We start from the raw sequence: 24,293 nt of genomic DNA, 5'->3' as shown, positions 1-24,293 counted from the left end.
AGGAAGAAATTGGTAAAAGACCATGAAAAACATGGAATCATGGCTTGGGCCAATTATAAAATTTGAAATGCACTAATTAAGCTACAATAATTGTTATAAAAGTTTGGCCAAGATATTTGATTAAAATCCCCAAAAAGGCCATCCAAGTGGAAGCTCTCTAGGGAAAATCTGAAATTCAGATTGCTGAATTTCAGCCCTCACCTAGAACTTGAGTACGTTCACCTTGATCCCTAGCTCAAATCCTTAAGTCCCCATTGACAAAATTGTTAGTAAATGTCATGTGGGGCCCACATTGCAACCAATGAGAGGGAGATGAAGCGTTCATCACGTTAAGCGTTTCAGATTTGTCTTTTTTTAATTCTTTTTCTAAACAACATATTACATATATATTTATATATTCCAAAATTCTGAATAAATCCAATAATATTATTTTCAAAAACAAAATACTCGACTATCAAAAGAATTTTAGGCCAAAAATCTATTGTTCATGTAAATTGGGTGTCGCAAAAGAGATTAATTTAAAATAAAGTTGTTGTAGTTCAGTAACAAATAAATAAATCATGCACCAAAAATGAATGCATCAAACACTTGTTTAAATCTTTAATTTATTCAAAAGTTATATATATATCATTATTTTCTTTTATTCTAAAATCATCTCCTCTCTACTAGTTTTAGCAACTAATATTATCATACTTTTAATTGATGGATTTGAGGTGTTACAGATCCATTGTCGATTCTTCTTTTATGCGTTAATCTTGTTCAGTTAGTTCAGATCTGTTCTGTTCTAATGTCGTGGATATTATCTGCCAGTACATCTTGGTTTTTCATTTTATGTTGCATTATCAAATTAATCTTAGGCCTTGTTAATTTTCCAACAATCCAGAAACCTGATAAAATTAACATGGCTGGACCTTCGGATGCACTATAACCTGATCGGTTTGCTGGTGGTCAAAACTTTAAGAGATGGTAGACTAGGGTAAAATTCTGGCTCATGTCATTGAGGATCTGGTGGGTGATTTCCCTAGTTCTTCCTCTCACTGAGGAGCAGAACCGTAACTTCGAGTCAGATAATGAAACCTATTTTGGTTGTATCTTGACACTGTTGTCAGATCAACTATATGACATACACATGCACCACAAAGTGGCTCATGATTTATGGGAGACCTTGGACCGAATGTATACTGAATCAGATGCTGGACGTGAACTTTATGTTAATGAGCAGTACCATGAATACAGGATGGTCGATCACCGTTCAGTCGTGGAACCGGCTCATGAAATCTAGCTTCTGGTGGGGGAACTTGCACACTTTGACTATGTCTTGCCTAACAAGTTCGTGGTTGGTGACATCATTGCCAAATTACCTCCTACTTGGAGGAATTTTGCCATGGCTCTCAAACACAAGAAGGAGGCAATGACTGTTGAAAGTCTAATTGCTACTCTTGATGTTGAGGAGAAGGCAAGATCTAAGGATGTACCCCGTTCTGGTCCAATGGATAGTGGTACCTCTAATGCCAACGTGGTTGAAGGCAAATCTGGTGGGAAAAACAAAAACAAGACAAACTGGAAACCAAAGGCCAACCAGAACACTGATTTTAAGAAGAAGAAGAAAAACCTTGCATACCTGACTTGCTTTGTGTGCAGTGAATCTGGTCACATAACCAAAAAATGCCATAATAGGAAGGGCAAGAAAGTTGATGGTCAGAAAACTGCAAATGTGGCTATTGCTGATGCTGGGAATTCTGGGTATGTCCCTCAGATTCTTTTAGCATGTCAATCCACCGATTGGTGGTTAGACACTGGAGCCAATGTACATGTTTGTTCTGATCTAAACTTATTTTCTTCTTAGCAGACTACCGACAGTAGCGCCATCTTGATGGGCAATAGGTCAAGGGATGTTGTACATGGAATAGGAAGAGTTGATCTGAAGTTGACCAGTGGAAAGACTCTCTCTTTGAAGAATGTGTAGCACGTTCCTGGAATAAATAGGAACCTTATTAGTGGTTCTATATTATGTCGTGATGGCTTTAAGTTAGTGTTTGAGTCGAACAAGTTTATTCTCTCAAAATTTGGTTTGTTTATTGGCAAAGGTTATGACAGTGGTGGTTTGTTCCACCTTTTAGTGCCTGATGATTGTAATAATGTGGCAAACTTAGCTTCATATTCTAAATTGAATGTAGGCGAGGCTGCTGTTTGGCACTCTCAACTTTGTCAAATTAGTTTTGATCGCATTATCCAATTGTCTAGGCTTAATTTGATTCCGAAAATTCCTGTTGTTAGGAGTGGCATGCTTGTGTGCAAGCTAAGCTACCACGTAAACCTTTTAAGAGCGTGGAAGATAAAAGTCTGGCACCTTTAGATCTCATTCACTCAGATCTGTGTGAAATTAATGGAATTTTGATGAGAGCAGCTAAGAAATATTTTATTATATTAATTGACGATGCTACTAGATATTGCCAGCTCTATCTTGTTAAGACGAAAGGAGAGGCACTTAATTGTTTTAAGATCTATAAGGCAGAGGTAGAAAACCAACTAGAAAATAAAATTAAACGGGTTAGGTCTGATAGAGGAGTGGAGTATCTTTCTAATGAATTCGGTGAATACTGTACGGAACATGGAATCATCCTCGAGACAACAGCTCCCTACTCGCCTCAATCAAATGGGGTGGCTCAACGGAAAAACCAAACTTTGAGAGACTTGGTTAATGCCATGTTGGATAGTTCTGGTTTATCTAAGTCATGGTGGGGCGAAGCTATTTTGGCCACATGCTTTGTTCTAAACCGAGTTCCATCTGCTAAGGGTGATAAAACACCCTATGAAGGATGGAAAGGTAGAAAGCCTACTCTTGGATTTCTGCGTGCATGGGTTGTTTAGCCAAAGTTAATGTGCATGCGTGCAAGAAACGTAAACTGGGACCAAAAACCGTTGATTGTCTTTCTAGGATATGCGCATAATAGTGCAACCTATAGATTTCTGGTGATTAAATCTGATTTTCTAGATGTGCATGTTAACACCGTGACTAAATCTCGTGATGCCTCCTTTTTCAAAGATATATTCCCTATGAAGGATAGAGTTGCAGCACGTAGCGAGGCATCTACTAGTTATACTCCTGAACCTAATCCAGTTTCTTTACCTCCTGCTTATTCTGAACAACGCATTGAGGATAACAGTATGGTAGCTCCTCGTAGGAGCAAGCACAAAGGACTAAAAATCCTTTAGTGATGACTTTATTGTTTATCTTGTTGATGATACACCAAAAACCCTTACAGAGGCATATGCATCACCAGATGTAGAGCGCTAGAAGGAGGCAGTCCATAATGAAATGGAGTCCATTCTAACAAATGGTTCTTGGGAAATATGTGACCTGCCAGTTGGGTGTAAACTTGTGGGATGTAAATGAATATTTAAGAAAAAAACTGAAACCAGATGGTACTGTCGATAAATACAAGGCTAGACTTGTGGCCAAGGAATTTACCCAAAAGAAAGGTGATGATTATTTTGATACCTATTCACCAGTTGCCAGATTGATCACAATTCGTGTGCTAATAGCACTTGCTGTGAGTCATGATCTACTCATCCATCAAATGGATGTGAAGACATCTTTCCTTAATGGTGAGCTTGACGAGGAGATCTATATGAAGCAGCTAGAGGGATTTGTGACACATGGACAGGAGAACATGGTGTGTAGACTAAGGAAATTCTTATATGACCTCAAGCAGGCGCCAAAGCAATGGCATGAGAAGTTCGATAGAACTCTGACGTCAGTAGGCTTTATGGTAAATGAAGCTGACACTTGAGTGTACTATCGGTTTGTAGGTGGTAAGGGAGTAATATTGTGCTTGTATGTGGATGGCATACTAATCTTTGGGACTGGTATTGATGTGATAAATGATGTGAAATCATTTTTATCTCAAAATTTTTATATGAAGGATTTGGGAGAGGCAGATGTTATATTAAACATAAAACTGATTAAGGGTGAGAATGGGATTATTCTGAAACAATCTCATTATGTGGAGAACATTCTAAACAACTTTGGGTTTTCTGATTCCAAAGATTCTCCAACACCTTTTTATCCTAGTCTAAAGATTTACAAGAACAGAAGACAAGGAATTAATCAGTTAAGGTACTCCCAAATTATTGGTTCCCTCATGTACCTTGTTGGTGCAACCAGACCTGATATCTCGTTTGTTGTGAGCAAATTGAGCAGATTCACTTCTATCCAGGAAGCGATCACTGGTGTGCACTAGAACGTGTAATGAGATACTTGAGAGGTACGTCTGCGTATGGACTTCACTATACTAGGTACCTTGCTGTACTTGAAGGGTATAGTGATTCCAACTAGATCTCAGATGCAGTTGAGATCAAGGCCACAAGTGGATATGTATTCATAATTGGTGGGGATGTAGTTTCTTGGAGGTCTCGTAAGCAGACTATCTTAACTAAGTCTATTATGGAGGCGAAACTTGTAGCACTACTTGAGTCAGCCACTACTGAGGCAGAGTGGTTGAAAGAGCTCTTGATGGACTTGCTAATGGTTGATAAGCCGGTACCAGCCATTCCGTTGCATTGTGATAATCAAAGCGTGATCACAATTGTAGGCAATGCAAAGCAAAATGCAAAGTTCTCAAGATATGTGAAATGACGTATCAAATCAGTAAGGCATTTGGCAAATACTGGAGAGATCGTCGTAGATTATATTAATACTGCTCGAAACTTGGCAGACCCTTTTACAAAGGGATTAGCACGTGCTGTGATTGATGAAGCATCAAGGGAGATAGGATTGAAGCCCACGTGATGTTATCATACAGTGGTAACCGAATCTATGTGATCGGAGACCCCGTGAATTAGTAATTGAGAAGAACAAATTGTTTTGTATAACAAGAGAGTACATTATTTTACTCGTTTCCCGCTAGAAGATGCATAATCTTAGTACTGCAAGGGAGGTTGACTTTTGTCTTAATGTATTCTGAGGCCTGTAACAGGCAAGGTACTGTCCTGCAGGGTACACTTGTAAGAATATATCTATATGAGTTTGACTGTGAGGTCATAGTCTATGAGATGTGGGTAATCTCAAATAAATTAACTAAAAGTCACAGGAGCATGACCGTAACGCTCCAATTAGAGGCATGGCTTTAGGCGGCCTAGTATCAGTGATGCCTATAGGTGAAACCAATTTACACAAGACTAGCAATTCAAGGCTTTGTCCATTGCAAAGTCGTGAGGAGGTGAATCCTGTACTGCAAGGTTTAGCTCAACCCGTATCAGATCTGCACTGTAAAGCTGGTATATGAAAGCGTAGAGATTGAGTCAATTGGAGACCTTGGCTTTGGTGGGGATTGTTGGAATTAGGCTCACTAGTGTGTGGCCCAATTCAATAAGGAAGCCAAGGTGGTGTGTAGAGATGGTGTGAGACTTTAGTCCCATATTGCCCATTTAAGTAGGAGAGAACCACCTTATATGTGGGAGTGTTCCATACTCTTCATAAGAGACAAATAAAGGGCTATGGGGGCTGCCACATGCGCGCGCTCGCTCGCGTTTCGTGTTTTTTCGCGTTATTTTTCGCGTGAGTTGTGACTTGCGATGATGCGCGGTCGCGTCGTGACATTTCTGAACGGCAGTTTATTTTTTGCATTTTGTTTATTTGGTTATCAAATATCACACCTAGACTGTCACGTCAACCAGGAGTAATTAGCACGCACGTTACGTGCGAGATCTCTAGGAGGTTGCATGTTGAGATATTCTAGGGGGTGGTTCTTGGAATATAGCAGATCGAATCAAGCAGTTGCGGTGGCCCGTCTATAATGGGTAGACGTCCTTCAGTCGGAGGAGATAGGCGAATAGCAACCGACTCGTCCTCTTCTTCTCAATTCTCAGCGCTGTCATTACTCTGCCCTGCCGTCCCTTCGTCTGCCGTGCAGCAGATCAAGGGAGAGCGGTATCTCTGAACCACCGCCGCTGTTTTGATGACCTGCACTGGTGCCGACAAATCAGGTTTCTAGGAAGTGCTTCGCGCACGTCCGCTCGGGTTCTTTTTCAGCACTCGTGGAAATCACTGTGAGTAAATCTGCATTTTCAGTTTATTGCGATGACGGTTGTAGGGAATAGGTGACGCCTAAGAGGGGGGTGAATTAGGACTTCTAAAACTTTCGCTAAACTAGGCCACAAATAAATCCCTAGAGCAAAACCTATGCAAATAGTCAAACTAGAATGTGCAAATTAGGTTTTGTCTAAGTGTTGCTATCTCTACCGCAATGGCTAAGTTTCAATCTACACTAAATAAGTATGCATACAAGATTGAAACTTAAATGCTTAATATAAATGCGGAAACTTAAAGAGCAAAGTAGAGAAGCAAACTCTCGTGGATGATGCCAGTATTTTTACCGAGGTATCCGGAACCACGCAAGGTCCCTACTAATCCTCGTTGGTGCCCCTACGCAAAGGGAAGCCCACGCGAGGGCCAAGCACCTCGGTCGAGTAACTCCGTAGAGGCCGCGGGCCTTCTCCACGTGCAAGTGGTGCTCCTGATGCGTCACGATGCCGGATCTTCACGACGTAGGATCAATCTTTAGATAACTAGCTTCAAAGAAGACAAGATAACTTGCTGCAAGCAGCAATAACTAGTGCAACTTGACAAATAAAACTCGAAGCCAACCACCGTCTTTAACCGGCAGCCTGAATCGAGGATTCGCCCAATCACACTCTCAAAGAACCAACCAACACAGCCTACAATCAATCGAGGAGACCTCGAAGGGAGTAGGAGGACCACTTGAGAGCGGATGAAGCTGTCGCTTCTGCAATCCCGCGAAGGAATTCACAAGAGCAAAGGGGTAGAGATCACTCTCAATATTTGTTAGCACACAGCTGAACAAAGGGGTTCTATTTTAGATTATCCAAAGCTGCCTTACATCATAGACATAGGGGGTATTTATACTAGTAACAACCAGCCTTAGCGAGGTATAAACACGAAACAAAAGTATTTTCACGTGCTGATGTGAAGGAGCCTCTTCGGGAGATCTGCAGATCTAATTTTCGTGTGGCTGTTTGACTTCTGCGCAACCTTCAGTATTTTGACACACTTCTTCTAAGAATCTCCAAATGACGTGGGGCTGGATGCGTTGGAAAGCTGACTTGATAAGCTTTCTCACCATGTATAGCATGCTTAATGAAACTTCGTAGAATGATGCAGTTTAATACGAAAACTTGGTCATCAAGCAAACTGTTGACCTTCTGACCAGTCAGCACTAAAGTAGGTCCGCTGCCTTTCTGGTAGATTTGATTAAGTCGGATTTAGACGCATTGGAAACTAGACTTCAAGAGCTTTCCAAAAAGTACTTATGGGCCTTCATAGCTTTTGGGAATCAAAAGATATAACTGTTTCTTCTGGACGGTTCTGTTGTGCTCGACTGACTCAGACATAGCTCTTCTTGCTGATTCGCCTTTGATATGTTTTGTCCTTCCTCTTTGGTGAACCTAAGTAATATCAACATACACGACTTAGGTAGCATAAAGTTCTCATTAGTGTTTAATTGAAATTCATAAAGTAGCGCGTGCACCTCTTGTTGTAGCTTCTTAGCTCGGCTACGTGTAATTGGTCCATCAAAGACTTGGGTTGGTGATGATGTTGGTTATACTTGAGTTGATGTAGTATGACTTGGGGGTTGTAATGTATTGCTTATTAGCGTGGTCATATCATCCTCCTCTCCTTGAAAAGGAGTCGTCCTCAACTCTGAAGTGTCTTGACTTGTAAATGGTAAGAGGTCAGCAACATTGAACGTGTTGCTCACGCCATAGCTTGGTGGAAGATCTATCTTGTATGCATTATCATTGATCTTGGCAAGAATACACAATGGACCATCCCCTCGTGGCATCAATTTGGATTTGCGCTGATCAGAAAAATGCTCTTTGCGCAAGTGAATCCAAACCACGTCCTTCGGTGCAAATAACACTTTCTTCCTATGCTTGTTCATACTTGCAGCCTTGCGCACTGCTTTGAGCTCAATTGCTTCATTGGTCTTCTCATGTATCTTTTTTATATAAGCAGCACGCTTGGAGGCTTCCATATTGGTTCTTTCATTCATTGGAGCTGACCAATCCTTGATTGCTTTCTCCTTGGATTCATCCACTTCTATTCCCTTTCCATATAGCCGTGGAATAGGATGGCGATAGCGAATGGTAATATTATTTATAGCTCTCCAATCAACACACATCCTCCAAGATCCATCTTTTTTTGGTACTAAAATCACAGGAACAACACAAGGGCTTAAACTTTCACGAACAAAACCTTTATCAAGAAGTTCTTGCACTTGCCTTTGTATCTCCTTAGTTTCTTCAGGATTGGTTCGATATGGTGGACGGTTAGGAAGTGAAGCCCATGGAATGAGATCAATTTGACGCTCAATCCCACAAATTGGAGGTAGTCCAGCCGGTGTTTCTTGTGGAAACACATCCTCAAAGTCCTACAAAAATCAACCAGAACACTAGGAAGAGATGTTATGTCGTTAGAAGAAATCAAAACATCTTTGCTCACAAGTACAAAGAGCACTTAATATGGGTTGTCCCTCACATCTCTCAGCTCAGATTTTGTGGCTAGCATAACTAGATGTTCTCCCTCTTCTTTCTTTTTTTCTTTTGAATTTGGCTTGTAGCACTCACTCACTGAATTATGGATGTCACTTAATTTCTTTTGCTCTTCTCCTCCTTTACTTGCTGCACTAATTTCAGTTTTCTTTTGTAAATGTTCAGCCATGATTTGTTGAGGGGTCATAGGCTTGAGTACAAACTTTCTCCCTTTCAGATCTAGCGTGTATTGATTTGTTATTCCACAATGATGAGAATATCGGTCATATTGCACACACAGACATGGGTGCAACATCGCACTCCACTGTGTCAACATACTCTCCAATCTTGAATGGAACTTTCACCTTATAACCAATCTTGATATCTCTTGATTCATTCAACCATTGGACATGATATGGATGAGGGTGTCGCTGCAACTTCAAACCAAGCTTTTCAACCATCTCACGACTTGCAAGATTATGGCAGCTCCCTCCATCAATGGTCATCTTTACTACTTTGTCTTGCACTTTTGCTCGTGTTTGAAAAAGATTATGTCGCTGTCCAATTTCAGCTTCTTTCATTTGAACACTCAAGATTTGTGTAACCACAAGAGTAGTGCCATGCTCAAATTCACATCCCGTATGTTCTTCAGATTTATCAATGTCATCTTCATTTCCTGCTTTAGCTTCCTCTTCACTAGCTGATGTATATTCTCCATCATCAGTCACAAGGATCACACGATTATTTGGACACTCCTTTATGACCTGACCACAACCTCCACACTTGAAGCACTGAATACCACTACTCTTGGCTGTTGAACACACTGATGTTGAAGTGGATGCTGCTGGTTTATAACTCATGTTTGGAGCAGCACCGTTCTTTCCACTAGAATTGCCTTGAATATTGGATCGCAAGCCTCCAGTTGAACCTTTTGTCACTGAGGATGCAACAGTAAACCTTGAGATCGATTTGCTTCCTCCAGTCATGGTTCGTGCACCATATGACAAGGGCTTGCTGCTCTTAGCATCTTGTTGCAGCTGGCGTTCAGCTTTGGTGGCTTGATGTACCAAATCAATAAGACTTTGGTACAGCTGAAACTCAACAATACGCTAAATGTTGCGGTGTAACCCAGCCATGAAACGTGCAATGATTTGCTCTTCGTCTTCATACACATTGGCTCTAATCATGGCCTTCTCCATCTCCTTATAATACTCCTCAATAGAGAAACTTCCTTGCCTCAAATTCTGCAATTTATCAAAAAGATCACGCCGATAATGCTTCAGCACAAAACGAATTCTCATTTCTCGCTTCATCTCTTGCCAAGTAATAATAGGGTCCTCTCCATCTTCTTCACGATCACGAAGAAGTTGCTCCCACCAAATCAGAGCATATCCTTCAAACTCAAGAGATGTCATTGCAAGTTTCTTCTCCTCTAAATAATTATGTAGGCGGAAGATTTTCTCCACCTTCAATTCCCATATGAAATAATCTTCAGGATCAGATCTACCATCAAACTTTGGCAGGGTGAACTTAAGTTTCCCAAATCTCTCTTCTTGGTTGACGCCTCTATGATGACGACGACCATAACGATGTTGGGACTGATCATCAACATTCCCAAATCCAGATTCCTCATTGTCATCATTTCTTCGATTCCGACCTCTTCCTCTACCACGTGCAGCACCTTGATTTCTCCTCCCATGTTCACTTGCCCTTCTAGAATAATTTCCTTCACCTTCTTCCCCATCTTCATCATGGTTTCTTACACCGTCAGGGAGTCGATGACAACCTCTGATTTCAGCCATAAGTGTCTGAAGATCTTGTGCCAACAGATCTTGCTTGGCTTCTATGCTTTGTTTGAGCTCATTCAATTGTATCATGGTGACACATTCTTCAATCTCAACGTTGGGATCCATCTTCCTGTGAAATTAGTGGCGACAAGGCAACAAATATAGGTGGAATATGAAGCTATATAGAATCTCACAACCTCACCACTCTTACCAACCAAAGCTCTTATGAGTTCACTACGGGTTGCAAGAAAATGTGTGGTGGTAACAAGAAAGTGGTGGTTAAGCGAATACAAGACCAGAGTACCGATTACGATGGCTTATATGTGGAGCTTGGTGGGGAATAATAAACAAGGGATGCAATCTGAATCCTAGTTGTTGTAAAGTTAAATAACCATCCAACTAGAAGTTCCCTGCCTAGTGCTGACCACAAGATACGAGTGATGTAAATAGATCAAACACACGCGCAAGAAATTTCAGATTTGATGCAGACAAGGAGTATGATTGGAATGCAAGTGTTGCAATCAGATCCAACCAAAATTTTGCACCAAATGACAATAGCAAACTGGTTGAACAACTTGATAAAACTTTCAGCACTTGTGCACATAAACAAATTGATTGTTCTACTTTTCTTTCACAATCTTATTCAACACTTTTTTGGCACTTTTTTTTATACTCTTTTTTTATAGAGCTAAACACAGAGATCTGATATGATATTACACACTTTATAATAATTAACAAAGAACTCAACCAGCAGCTATAACTTAAATAGGATCAAAGTTAACGTGAAGGAAATGATGAGAGTTTTCAGATTTTTCTTTTTGTGGATATTTTCAGATATATATAAGAGGCTCAAAGGAAACACAAAGGATAGAGTGACCAGCAACTAAACAAAGATTCTAAGGACTGAAACTTAACAAAACTCACTGGAACAACAGATTGAAACAAAGGGCTATGGCAAAATATTTTATGGCTTTTGGTGGATAGGACGAACACAAAATATATGTAGCTAAGGGTAAAGAATCCTACCGTGGCAACTGAGGCTTTGATACCAGATGATGCGTCACGATGCCCGATCTTCACGACGTAGAATCAATCTTTAGATAACTAGCTTCAAAGAAGACAAGATAACTTGCTGCAAGCAGCGATAACTAGTGCAACCTGACAAATAAAACTCGAAGCCAACCACCGTCTTTAACCGGCAGCCTGAATCGAGGATTCGCCCAACCTCACTCTCAAAGAACCAACCAACATAGCCTACAATCAATCGAGGAGACCTCGAAGGGAGTAGGAGCACCACTTGGGAGCGGATGAAGCCGCCGCTTCTGCAATCCCGCGAAGGAATTCACAAGAGCAAAGGGGTAGAGATCACTCTCAATATTTGTTAGCACACAGCTGAACAAAGGGGTTCTATTTTAGATTATCCAAAGCTGCCTTACATCATAGACATAGGGGGTATTTATACTAGTAACAATCAGCCTTAGCGAGGTATAAACACGAAACAAAAGTATTTTCACGTGCTGATGTGAAGGAGCCTCTTCGGGAGATCTACAGAGCTAATTTCTGTGTGGTTGTTTGACTTCTGCGCAGCCTTCAGTATTTTGACAATAACTTCTTCTAGGAATCTCCAAATGACGTGGGGCTGGATGCGTTGGAAAGCTGACTTGATAATCTTTCTCACCATGTATAGCATGCTTAATGAAACTTCGTAGAATGATGCAGTTTAATACGAAAACTTGGTCATCAAGCAGACTGTTGACCTTCTGACCAGTCAGCACTAAATTAGGTCAGCTGCCTTTCTAGTAGATTTGATTAAGTCGGCTTTAGAAGCATTAGAAACTAGACTTCAAGAGCTTTCCAAAAAGTACTTATGGGCCTTCATAGCTTTTGGGAATCAAAAGATATGACTGTTTCTTCTGGACGGTTCTGTTGCGCTGGACTGACTCGGACATAGCTCTTCTTGCTAATTCGCCTTTAATATGTTTTGTCCTTCCTCTTTGGTGAACCTAAGTAATATCAACATACTTGACTTAGGTAGCATAAAGTTCTCATTAGTGTTTAATTGAAATTCATAAAGTAGCGTGTGCACCTCTTGTTGTAGCTTCTTAGCTCGGCTACGTGTAATTGGTCCATCAAAGACTTGGGTTGGTGAATGATGTTGGTTGTACTTGAGTTGATGTAGTATGACTTGGGGGTTGTAACGTATTGCTTAATGGCGTGGTCATATCAGCTCCGCTTCTGGCTCCTCTCGGACGCTCCACGCCGTCTCCACTATCGAGCTTCCGGCCGAAACGCCGCGGGCCTCGTTCCCTCTGGTACACGGTGGCGGCCGTGACACAAACGCGGTTGTCACGGTCTCGCAAGACACTCGCCCCACTTGGTACAATTACAACGGCTCACGCAAGAGCTGTGGGGTTGTGTGGTTTTACAAAACTCACTCAACTAACTAGGGTTCACCTAGAGCAAGCGCTAAAGCGGTCTAACTAACCTAAACACTTCGCAAAGCACCTACGCTAATCACCGAGTGATTCTATTAAGCACTTGGGTGTAAGAGCATTTGGGAATGTCTACTATATGCCTTGGTATGTCTCTTGGGCTCCCACACTTGGAAATGGCCGGTTGGGGGGTGTATTTATAGCCCCCAACACAAATAGAGCCGTTGGAGAAAAGTTGTTGCTTCTCTGCGGCACACCGGACAGTCCGTTGGTGCACCGGACAACACACTGTAGCCTGTCCAGTGTGTCTAGCCGTTGCCCTGTCAGAGCAGGTGACCGTTGGCGCCGCAGGCTTTCCACACCGGACAGTCCGATGGTCTTCTCTCCGGGTGCCACCTGGAACTAGCCGTTGGGCTGTGGTTCCCTGGTGCACCGGACAGTCCGGCGTGTGGGCACCGAATAGTCCGGTGTGCCACCTGACAGTCCTGTGCTCCACGCACAGACAGTCCGTAGGCAGCACACTTGGACTTTTCTTGGATCTTTTTAATGTCTTCTTTTGAGGTGTTGCTTTCCTCAATTCCTTAGTCCAAGTTAATCTTGCATCCTGTGAACTACAAACACAAACACTAGAAAACTTATTAGTTCACGGATTGTGTCGATCATCAAACAGCAAAACTCAATTAGCCAAATGGCCCGGGGTCCATTTTCCTTGCAACGATCTTATGGTTAGATCCGTTGTCGATTCTTTTTTTAAGTGTTAATCTTGTTGAGTTAGTTCAGATTTGTTCTGTTCTAATGTCGTGGATATTATCTGCCAGTACATCTGAGTTTTTCGTTTTATACTGCATTATTAAATTAATCTTAGGCCCTATTAATTTTCCAACAATTTAGATGGATGATAATAAATTTAGATATATATATATATATACACACGAAATACATATATCATATATTATATGAACCCACTAATTCTCTAAAGCAAGTACTCACTTCATCCTAATATGACTCTTGTTTTTTTGTTTATATTGAAATCGATGACAATGAACCTATACACATATATAAAACATATATATCAAATATTATACGAATCTATTAGCATTCTAAAACGAATATTATTTTGGAACGCAGGGAGTACTATTTTATTACGGAGCAGTTATTTATATCAAACTCATTGAACTGCTTATTCTTTTATGGAGGCTTTTTTTAGAGAAGGTACTTTCAACGACGATGACACGTAAAGGATGATGTCACTCGAGAACCGGTGATCCTCTACGCTGGCTGGCTTCTACGGTGGTACCCTTGAAACTAAAATATTTTGACTGCACGCATGCACAAACTATTGGCCATGTGAGCATCACAAACGTGCCATAGGGATACGCGGCACAGCGGATCCTTCTCTGCATGGAATTCCTTCTGGCATGCACACTGACTCACCTGTCAGCTGCTCAGATCGCTTCACCGTTATCTCTTTCACTGTACTAAACTAGCAATAGTTTAAACATATGATTTTATTTATATTTACGAGCATGAGTTGGTGTCTGTTTAGATCGAATAGGCAAGTTACTAGTCGAACTAATATTTTTTGTGGAAGTTTTGCTGACTACAGTTTGTAGAGACGACTAATTCGGTCCATCCGTTTAGACGCCCTAAAAAAAATTTAACCATTCATTTCAAATTTAACCATTCGGCGGCTTCCTCGCCTGCTTCACGTTTTTGGTGCGGCTCTGCTATGTGTAGCCTGCATTCCTCGCCTACTTCATGTTTGGTGCGGTTCTGTATACTAGACTGTAGTGTAGGCAGGCTGCAGGAGACGGAGCCATGTGGTGTGTGGACCCGTGCACTTCACGTGAAGGCAAAATAAATAATAGTTGGCATCTTTTGCCACGGGCTCCACTTGTATTGTATCATCAGCCTATCCTAGGGCACACGTTTGGGCTATAAATACACGACACTTGCATCATCGATCAGCCTATCCTACGACACAAGCAAAGCAAAGCAGCTCAAAAAACTTTAGCCAGCTATCAAGACATGGCTCCACTTGTTGCTGCTGCCACGAATCACACTGCCCATAGAAGCCACATAGTAGGACCCAACAATGAGAATTTTCCAAGGCACCAACCTTGTTCATCACAAAACAGAAACAAGAGACTCAGGCTTAGGTCACGAGCACAAAGGATAAGCAGTCAGCTGCTTGCAAGCCGAAAGCTTATGCCATGGCAAATCCCTAAAAGGGACTGGTTTCCTCCTAGCTTCATCTTTGGTGCCGCCACCGCAGCATACCAAGTACACTAATTTAACTTTAATTTGTTTCTCTACAACGGAAAAATGACCATGTCTTTATTTGTTAGCTGAAACGAAATTATACATGTCATAATAACTAATAATACCATAAAGAAAATCATGCATTATACATGTCATCTATGTGTGTGTGTAGATTGAGGGCGCCTGGAATGAAGATGGGAAGGGGCCAAGCAATTGGGATCACTTCTGCCACAATTATCCGGGTAACATACAGCAAATATTCCTTTGAAGTTGTTTACAATAATAAAGCACGTAGATGGTTGTATATGTACCAACGATAAGATGCAGTTTTAAGTGATGATGACCTTACTATTTTCCTTCCCTTTCATGTGCATATCAATAGATTGGATACTGGACGGAAGCAATGGGGACACTGGAGCCAATTCCTATCATATGTACCCTGTAAGAACTGAGATGCCATGGACATATATAATAATCGTTCTATTATATATATGCAGTTAGCTTCAATAAAAAAAGAACTAAGGGATATATATATATATATATATATATATATATATATATATATATATATATATATATATATATATATGTGCACTTCTAACTTCATATATGAGTGCTAATATATATTGTCATCGTCATTTATGTTAGTACTTTTGACTGCCAGGCGGATGTCAGATTGCTAAAGGAAATAGGCATGGACGCGTACAGATTCTCCATCTCTTGGTCCAGAATACTGCCGAGTACGTAGTTGGTAAAATAACCAAATATATTTTTCCTACGTACAATAAGTTTGTGACGTACAAACAGTAAAGATGATCTCGACAACTAAGATGCATTCAATCAGATCTGTTAGATTTTGGTTATGGTTCTAAAAAGGTTTTAATTTTAGAGGGAACGCTCGAAGGAGGTATTAATCAGGCCGGCATCAAGTACTACAAAAAGCTCATCAACTTATTGATAGAGAACGGTAACAACCAAAAAAAATTTCTTCTTGGCGCATTTAGCAGCTTAATTAATTAATTAATTAAGGAAGATTCTAATCCACTGTGCAAAAGTTTTCACGAACCATTATTTATTTATTGCAACTCAGGAATAGAGCCATTTGTAACAATTTTTCATTGGGACGTCCCTCAAGCACTGGAAGACAAGTACGGTGGCTTTTTAGGCGACAGGATTGTGTAAGTACTATAAGAACTTTGAATGATATATACGGTGCCATCTGTTAACGTTAATGATATCTAAGTATTAGGGAAAACTCAATGGCCAACTGAAAATATGTCTCTTCAGATTTGAAACATAGTTCTATACATAGTCATTCATTGAAGTGTCAATCAGCTAACATAACTATTTAATCAGCCAAACAATAGGGCAACTTTTGATGTGATTCAGGTTTGCAATTTTTTTAGAAAGGATTACACAGACTTCGCTAAGGTGTGCTTTGAGAACTTCGGTGACAAGGTGAAGAATTGGTTGACCTTTAACGAGCCACAGACATTTACAACCTTTTCGTACGGAACGGGAGTTTTTGCCCCTGGACGGTGCTCACCAGGAGAAAAATGTGCTCAGCCTATTGCTAACTCACTCACCGAACCATACATTGCTGGCCACAACATCCTTCGAGCCCACGCTATGACTGTTGACCTCTACAACAAGAATTACAAGGTGACAACACACTCTTCTAAATTAATCGTTAGCAGTACGTACTACAATATGTACTCCTATATTATTGACTGAGAACCAACTGTAGGGTACAGACGGCCGCATTGGGCTTGCGTTTGACGTAATGGGTCGCGTGCCATATGGAAATACATTTCTCGATGAACAGGCCCAGGAAAGGTCCCTCGATCAAAACCTAGGATGGTTCTTGGAGCCTGTGGTCCGTGGTGACTACCCCTTCTCCATGAGATCATTAGCGAGGAAACGGCTACCTTTCTTCACGGATAATGAGCAAGCGATGCTAGCGGGTTCCTATGACATATTGGGGATAAATTACTATACCTCAAGGTTCTCTAAGCACGTCGACTTCTCAGAAGACTACTCACCTAAGCTCAACGCCGACGACGCCTATGCCACTGCAGAAAGTAAGAAGTAATAGTTGAGGACTAATAACTATACTGCTTCACAGTTCTATTAAAGAAAAAATGTGCCGTTCAGATACTAATAATCAACTTTTATTCTTGTGTCGTTCAACCAGTCTTTGGACCTGACGGGAATTCTATTGGTCCTCCTGTACGTACCTCGCTAAACACTATAATTTTATTTTTGTATAGGGCATTTTATGCTGAAAGTGATAGTTTTTTAAAAAAATCGTCAAGAAATATTTTTTGCAGAGACACGCAAATGCTTTGTGTGTTGATAACAAAGCGGAACAAATCTGCATTCTTTTTTTATAAATAATTAAGCTTTATTACTGTAATAATTTGCAGATGGGAAATCCATGGATCTACATGTACCCTAAAGGCCTAAAGGATCTTCTTATGATCATGAAGAACAAATACGGAAACCCGCCTATCTATATCACCGAGAACGGTAAGCAGTAAATCCTGGATGGACTTGAGATGTTAGGGCGTCTCTAATGGCTAGCTATTTCACTAGCTAAATTCCCTCTCTTTCCTACATAAATAAAAAATATGGGAAAACGAGAATAGATAACAACGAGCAAATAGATAGGAGATTTCACGTATTATTTCAAGAAACTAAGTGTATTACATGTAGGACTAAGTACTAGTGATGAGATAAATTACTATTTTTATTTTATCTCAGCTCTATATCAGCTAGCTACTTGAGACAACTACTACGGACGCCCTTAGGCTTGCTGGCTAGGTGTTATTAAAACATGGCGACCAATTTTTTGTGTGTGCAGGAATCGGGGACGTTGACACAAAGGACAATCCTCTATCCATGCAAGATGCGTTGGAGGACTACAAGAGGCTAGATTACCTCCAGCGCCACATCTCAGTTATTAAAGAATCAATAGAGTATGTACCAACGCAACGCTAGCTGGATAGAACCTACCACTAGTTTAGGTAGTACTTATTAATTAGATTTTCATTCAAACTAATGGTTAAGCTTGGGGCATCCATTTCATGCAGCTTGGGGGCGGACGTGCGCGGCCACTTCACATGGTCTCTGTTGGACAACTTCGAGTGGTCTAGTGGCTACACCGAGCGTTACGGCATCATCTACGTCGACCGTGACGACGGCTACAGGCGCTACCTGAAGCGCTCAGCTAAGTGGCTGAGAGAGTTCAACGGAGCTGCCAAAAAGGCTGAAAAGAAGGTTCTTACGCCAGCTTAGAATGTAGTGGTGTGTAGTTTCAGTTCAGCTGTGTGTCTGATGTGTATGGCCGTGGGATGAAACAAGCTAGCTAGAATGTAGTGGTGTGTAGTTTCAATTCAGTAGTGTGTGTCCGACCCGTTTTATGCAAATAAATAATTAATGGACGTGTGATCCATTTGTCGATATCACTATCGATCGGTAATGTTGAATTACTACGTACGATGTCCTGTTTTTTTAGGCAAACACCAAGGGTTCAACCGTCCATAAATCTGTTATATCGGTGATGAACAACAGCACGTAACCAAGGATAAAGTACGATGTCCTGTTTTTTTAGGCAAACACCAAGGGTTCAACCGTCCATAAATCTGTTATATCGGTGATGAACAACAGCACGTAACCAAGGATAAAGGGTTCACCCATAGATTGCTAAGTGCTAACAAATAAACTATTTTTTTATTTAAGGGCTAGTTTGGTAACTCTATTTTTCTAAGTTATTCTTATTTTTCCAATAGAAAATGAACTAATTTTTCTTGGAGAAGTAGAAATCCCTTAGAAAAAATGAGTTTCTCAAACTAAGTGTTAGTTTGCAAACTCTATTTTTCCAATGGATTCCTATTTTCTCAAGAGAAAATGAACCAATTTTCTTTGGAAAATGAAAATCCTTTAGTAAAATAAGGTTATCAAACTAGCCCTAAGACTAAAAACAGTTGCTCAATACTATAGAAAAATGTTTTTACTGTTGATTGTAAAGTGATATATCCATAAGACGACTACTTGCAAAGATAGATTTTTTTGCAAGCGACAATCTTAAGTCAGCCGAAAAGATATTGTTTCCATGACCATCTGCAAATATTTTTTATGCAGTCGGTTGACTTAGTTATTTTGCTTGAAAATAAAGTTTATTGTAGTCGGCCTTATTATGCTGGCCACCTGCAATTTGTTGCAGTGGCGGATCCAGGATTGGTCCAAGAGGGGGGCTAATTTAAGACTATAACAAAAAAATTTAAACCAAACAAGAAAGGCATACCCAGTCACGGCGATGGCGGTGCTCGCCTCGGCTGCTCCCGTGCTTCGGACTCCGGCGGCTGGACAACGACGGCCTTGGCGCTGATCAGCTTGCTGACGATGATGATAAAGAGAGAGAGAGCGTACTGATGGGAGAGAGAGGTCCTCTGCAAGTCTGCAAACCTCAGAGCTTGCAACTTGCTTGGCGTGCTGCTGACGGTTGCGTCCGACAAGGCGCCGAAGCTCCGCTTGGAGGAGGAGGAGGAGGAATAACTCCCTCTGTCGTCTTCAGCCCCTCCGTGCTCCAGCTCCATGTCCATGGCGGCGTGCACGTGGTCGGCGGTGCTCCACTGCTCGTCTGCTCCGGGCTCCGGGCGAGCGCGCTCGACGGCTCGGGCTGCTGCGGTCTGCGGCTCCTGCGTAGCAGCGCTCCGCGGCTGCCGGCTGGCGCCTCTGTGCGAATGCCGAGTGCGCGACCGCGCCTGGGCCTGGCGGTGGCGGGCGACTAGGGCGAGCCGCGAGCGCGACAGCGCGCTGTGGCGTGTGGCTGTGTGGGTGGCGCCGTGGCGGGCGAGCTCGCTGGCAGACTGGCGGTGGCGGGCGAGCGCGTCTGGGCGCCTGGCGGAGCGGCGGCGGTGTCCTAGCGCTGGCGGGCCGCGGGGAGCGCGCAGCGCGCTGGTAGGGAGAGGCGCCGAGGCGGCTAGGCGGGTAGAGGGAGGCAGCGTCAGGGAGCGGCGGCTGGAGCTGGGACTGACCTAGCGCGACGATGGGCTGGGACTGACCTAGCGCGACGATGGGCCTCTATTGGGCTGCGACTGCCGACCGGGGCTGCAGCCCCGGGTGGAGATCCGCCCCTGATTTGTTGTACAACATTCAAATAAAATTAAAGTTTTAGCTTTCCCGCCAAACAAACCATAAAGCAAAATTCTTATATTCCATTCAGATTTCGGTGTAGATCATTCAAAAACGAAAACATGTCATGTTGCAATATACAAAGTTTCATTCATCCATATTCACAATACAATGTTTCTAATATTTTTCACAATACAACCTAACTATGTCATTGACTTGTATACAAAGTGGCATTCATCCAATATACACAACACTAGTTTTGTCATTTAATTATATTCATAAAATCAGTTCAAATGTTTCAAAATTGTCACATGTTTTACTCTCGAAGCTATGAGCTCTCGATATATAATCTTTCAACGGCCCAACATGGTCGAAAAAGAGTCCCTTTACATGTATCACTTCACATCTTATGAAGTCACATGATACCTGTTGGGGACCTACATCGCCGAATGTCATTTGATTAGTTATGTCACATGATTGCCTACAAAGAAAAGCTTTGTCGAAGATCACTTCATTGCCGAAGATCACTTATTTAACATCTGGCTTCGTCGTTAACAAGTGTATTTCAGGAGTGTTCTCACTGACGGACGAAGCTAAACATCGACAAAAAGCAACGTACAAAAGCACTTCATCTATATGCGCGCAAGCAACAAATATAATGGTCAAAGGCGGTGACTACAACCATAATACAAAAAGGAAGAAGTGGCTAGTTGACGAAGGCTGGAACTTGTGGAGCCAAGAATGAAGAAAAGTACATTACTGCCCTAATATCATTTGTATATGACTTATGCAAAAATAGATGTGCATTATTGTAAATCCGTACAAAGTCAATTCGTCTCCCCTATTAATAGATGAAAAGTACCCTGCATAAAGTGCCTTTGACTAGGTGCTACAACTTCATACCGCTTAGACATCGAAACGCATTTGAGTTATCTTGTATCGAGAAGCTGAAGGTATGATTGTAAAATTGTTTCATATGAAAAGAAAAGGAATAAAATGCTAAGGCATATGAGATGAGCATTCATATCTTATTTCATCGTACACCATGTATTCCATTTTATTACACTTTACCTCCGTCCTTGAATTGTTACTACGAAGGGATAACAATCCAAGGATGAAGGTTTCCGCTTGTTAACTTTGTGCTGCCTTATTTTTATTCCATATAGCAACTGTTGGTCACTTGTTCTCAAATGTTGTGTATCAAGAACAAGGCAACACAATTGTTAATTATTACAGACCTTCGTCTTCCAAAGCATTATCCTCACATGAGCATAATGCTCATCAGACGAAGATCAAGAAGGACATACCTTCATCATTTAGTATGTGAATAAGAATGCAAAAGGATGAAAGCAGTAACTGCACCTTATTAATTTATCCATATTTGTATTCCATAAAACACGTATGAATATTAGCAGGATTAATGTTACATTGATGCCTTCGGCTTGCTCGAAGGTGAGGATGCGAGAGAGTGATTACAATCCAGCGTGAATAGTACAGTGTTACTATTCATCTATTTATAGGCACGGGACGCAACCCGAGTAAAAGTACATTTATGTCCGTGACATTCATCTATTATCATAACACGGAACATTAAGGACTGAGTAGTCTTTGTCCCTTTTCGATCATCGTCATACTTGGTCTTCGTCATCACATCAAGCCGAAGCTCTTCGGCTACAGCTTCGTCGTCCATTATTATCACCTTCGGGCTACATCTCCACCCTGTTATGAGAGAGGACCTTCATCCCGAAGCCAAAGCCCCCTATAATAATCCATGTCATATTGAAAACATATGGTCAATCACGTTTTTGAGGACCTTCGGAGGAAGAAGGCCCCCAACAGTAGCCCCTCGCAGTATTGATTTGTTTCTTTGTAACAAATTTAGACTGCGACGTGAACGAAGGCCTTTAGCCGAAGGTCTGAAAAAACCTTTCATTCGCTAGAATAGCGACACACTGAATTGTGGGACCCACCGATCTTTGGGGCTCTGAGTATATATATAGAAGCCTGTGTCGTGAGTACTTTTCGTGCTATTTTAGCTGCTTGCATTGTGTTTGCCATTTCAACCTTCCTTGCTTTGTCGAGTTTAACCGAATTTTGAGCTTTGGCATTTTAGCAACCATTGTCTAAATGGCTGAGGAGAAGATCATTGACCCCGCGCTGGCTGGATTTTACGAAGCTATGGAAAAAACTAACATGGAGAAAATCACCAATGAGATGTTGGCTAGATTATCTGAAAACTCCAGCGATAGTGAGAGTTTCGATGTGGAAAGTGGAAATGAAGATGCCGAAGATCGGCCATGGAGACCGAGCCATGTTGTTTTCGGAAGGTCGACTATTAAACAAGGGCAGATCGAAGCAATGAGAGGCAGATACTTTCGCGACATTTCAATCGTGAGGGCCAGAGGGGAGAATAATGTTCCTCTTCCTAAAGCTGCCGAAGTGGTAATTTTCAGAAGCTTCATGAAAGCTGGACTTCGGTTCCCCCTAGATAGGATGTTGGTCGAAGTTCTAAAAACTTTTGAAATTTATCTTCATCAACTTACCCCCGAAGCTATTATCAAAGTAGGGGTTTTTATATGGGCCATGAAAAGCCAAGGGTTGGAGCCATATGCTAGGTGTTTCTGCAATATCCACGAGTTATCATATCAGACGAAGGCGACTAGAAAAGAGCAATACCACAACAATTTTGGCTGCTACAGCTTCGTACCCCGCACTGAGGCCAGTTATCCTGTGCCAACATTTCGGAAAAATTGGCCAGGTTCTTTGATGCAAGAATGGTTTTATGTGAAGGTTGATCTGAGTCAGAGGGAAGATATAACAGGGGTTATTCAGCGCCCTATATGGTCTCGCTTCGGCATTAGGAGGCCGGTCATTGCACTTGGGAACGACATGCAAGCGTGTCAGGCAGCTTTCAATACATTGTACACTTACATCGGCACAAGAGACTTGGTCCAAGAGCATATTTCTTACAGAGTGTGGCCACTTGCAAACGGATGGGAAATGTCGAAGGAGGCTGCCGTTGGCTCCAGCCAAAATGGTTTGGTCTATCTGAAGTATACCTTTCGATACAGGAGCCAGTTTGATGAACCGAATGATGATTGGCTAGATGCTATAGAGGCAACTAGCGATGAGCTGCTTGTGGCATATTTGAAGGCCGAAGATGAAGCTATGACAACTGCCTTCAGTGCTTGGGGCAAAACGAGATTGAATAGGGTGTTTGATGTTATCGAGTTTGTGTACCCAGACTACTACTACCCCACGCAAAAGCAAGGGAAGAAGAGGAAAGCTGCTACCTCAGCAACTTCTAGTGTGACGAGGTCGAAAAAGGTTAAAGTTTTGACGCGCCGACCCAGGCGCATTGAAACAGCCGACGTGCCGAAGCTAAATGAAGGGGTTGCTCCTGTCACAGAACTAGTTCGCTCTATGCCAGTCGAAGCTAGGACAAATCTGACTGAAGATCCAAAACTAGAGAATACGACATAACAGTTAAAGGCAATGAGTCCACCGTGCGCAACGGAACTGTCGAAGCCATCAAGCATCCCCGCAGCGACTCCAAGGAAAAGGAGAATGGCTAGTGTGCTAGATGCTATTATGGAGTCCGTTAAGACATCGACTCCTGCCTCTGCTGAAGCTATTAGCACATAGGCTAAAGATTTAAGGGAAACTACTGATGCTAACATAGCCCACACTCCTGCTGAAGCTGGACCTTCAGAAGCTCCTGCCAAAGCTAGACCTTCGGAAACTGGACCGATAACTCTAGAGAAAGAGAGTGTTTCCGAGAAATCCAAATCTCCTGCTCCTGAAGCACCCTTTAAAGAGTTAGAATTCATTGTTCGGCATGCTTCAGGAAAGCAGCTATCAAAAGAGTAGGTTGCCGAAGTGCAACTTTATACCAGGGATCTAAAGTACCCCCAAGGGTCCTTGGTGTATGGTGGCAGTGACGAAGATGACTTCCTTTACTATCTGCCAGACAGCAAAGAGATACATGTCTGCCAGGAAATTATGGACAATATGGGATATCCGAAGCTTGAACTTGGTTTATCTGCAATGTCGAAGGATGAGCTTGCAGATAGCCTTGCTTATAATAGTCTGAAGGTGTGTATACTTTGTCTTGTTGTAAAAT

General features: G+C 41.9%; 1 protein-coding gene across 1 annotated transcript; it reads left to right on the top strand.

Annotated features, from left to right (window-relative positions):
* The first annotated feature begins 14,782 nt into the window (after positions 1-14,782).
* On the top strand, positions 14,783-18,494 carry LOC100281760 (non-cyanogenic beta-glucosidase). The gene is made up of 12 exons (NM_001154680.2): positions 14,783-15,055; positions 15,207-15,276; positions 15,417-15,475; positions 15,699-15,774; positions 15,924-16,001; positions 16,125-16,212; positions 16,441-16,696; positions 16,782-17,115; positions 17,229-17,263; positions 17,461-17,563; positions 17,898-18,012; positions 18,127-18,494. Exons 1-12 carry the CDS (start codon positions 14,801-14,803, stop codon positions 18,329-18,331), a joined length of 1,674 nt encoding a protein of 557 aa, NP_001148152.2. The 5' UTR covers positions 14,783-14,800; the 3' UTR covers positions 18,332-18,494.
* The last annotated feature ends 5,799 nt before the right edge of the window (positions 18,495-24,293 follow it).

This window comes from Zea mays, chromosome 10, assembly GCF_902167145.1.
Source record: "Zea mays cultivar B73 chromosome 10, Zm-B73-REFERENCE-NAM-5.0, whole genome shotgun sequence".
NCBI lineage: Eukaryota > Viridiplantae > Streptophyta > Magnoliopsida > Poales > Poaceae > Zea > Zea mays.
This window is presented reverse-complemented; position numbering and strand designations above follow the sequence as displayed.

Coding starts and splice junctions, on each gene's coding strand:
- LOC100281760 (NM_001154680.2), top strand. CDS start 14,801: ATGGCTCCACTTGTTGCTGCTGCCACGAATCACACTGCCCATAGAAGC. Junction 15,056..15,206: donor CCGCCACCGCAGCATACCAA/GTACACTAATTT, acceptor GTGTGTGTGTAG/ATTGAGGGCGCCTGGAATGA. Junction 17,116..17,228: donor CGCCTATGCCACTGCAGAAA/GTAAGAAGTAAT, acceptor TCGTTCAACCAG/TCTTTGGACCTGACGGGAAT.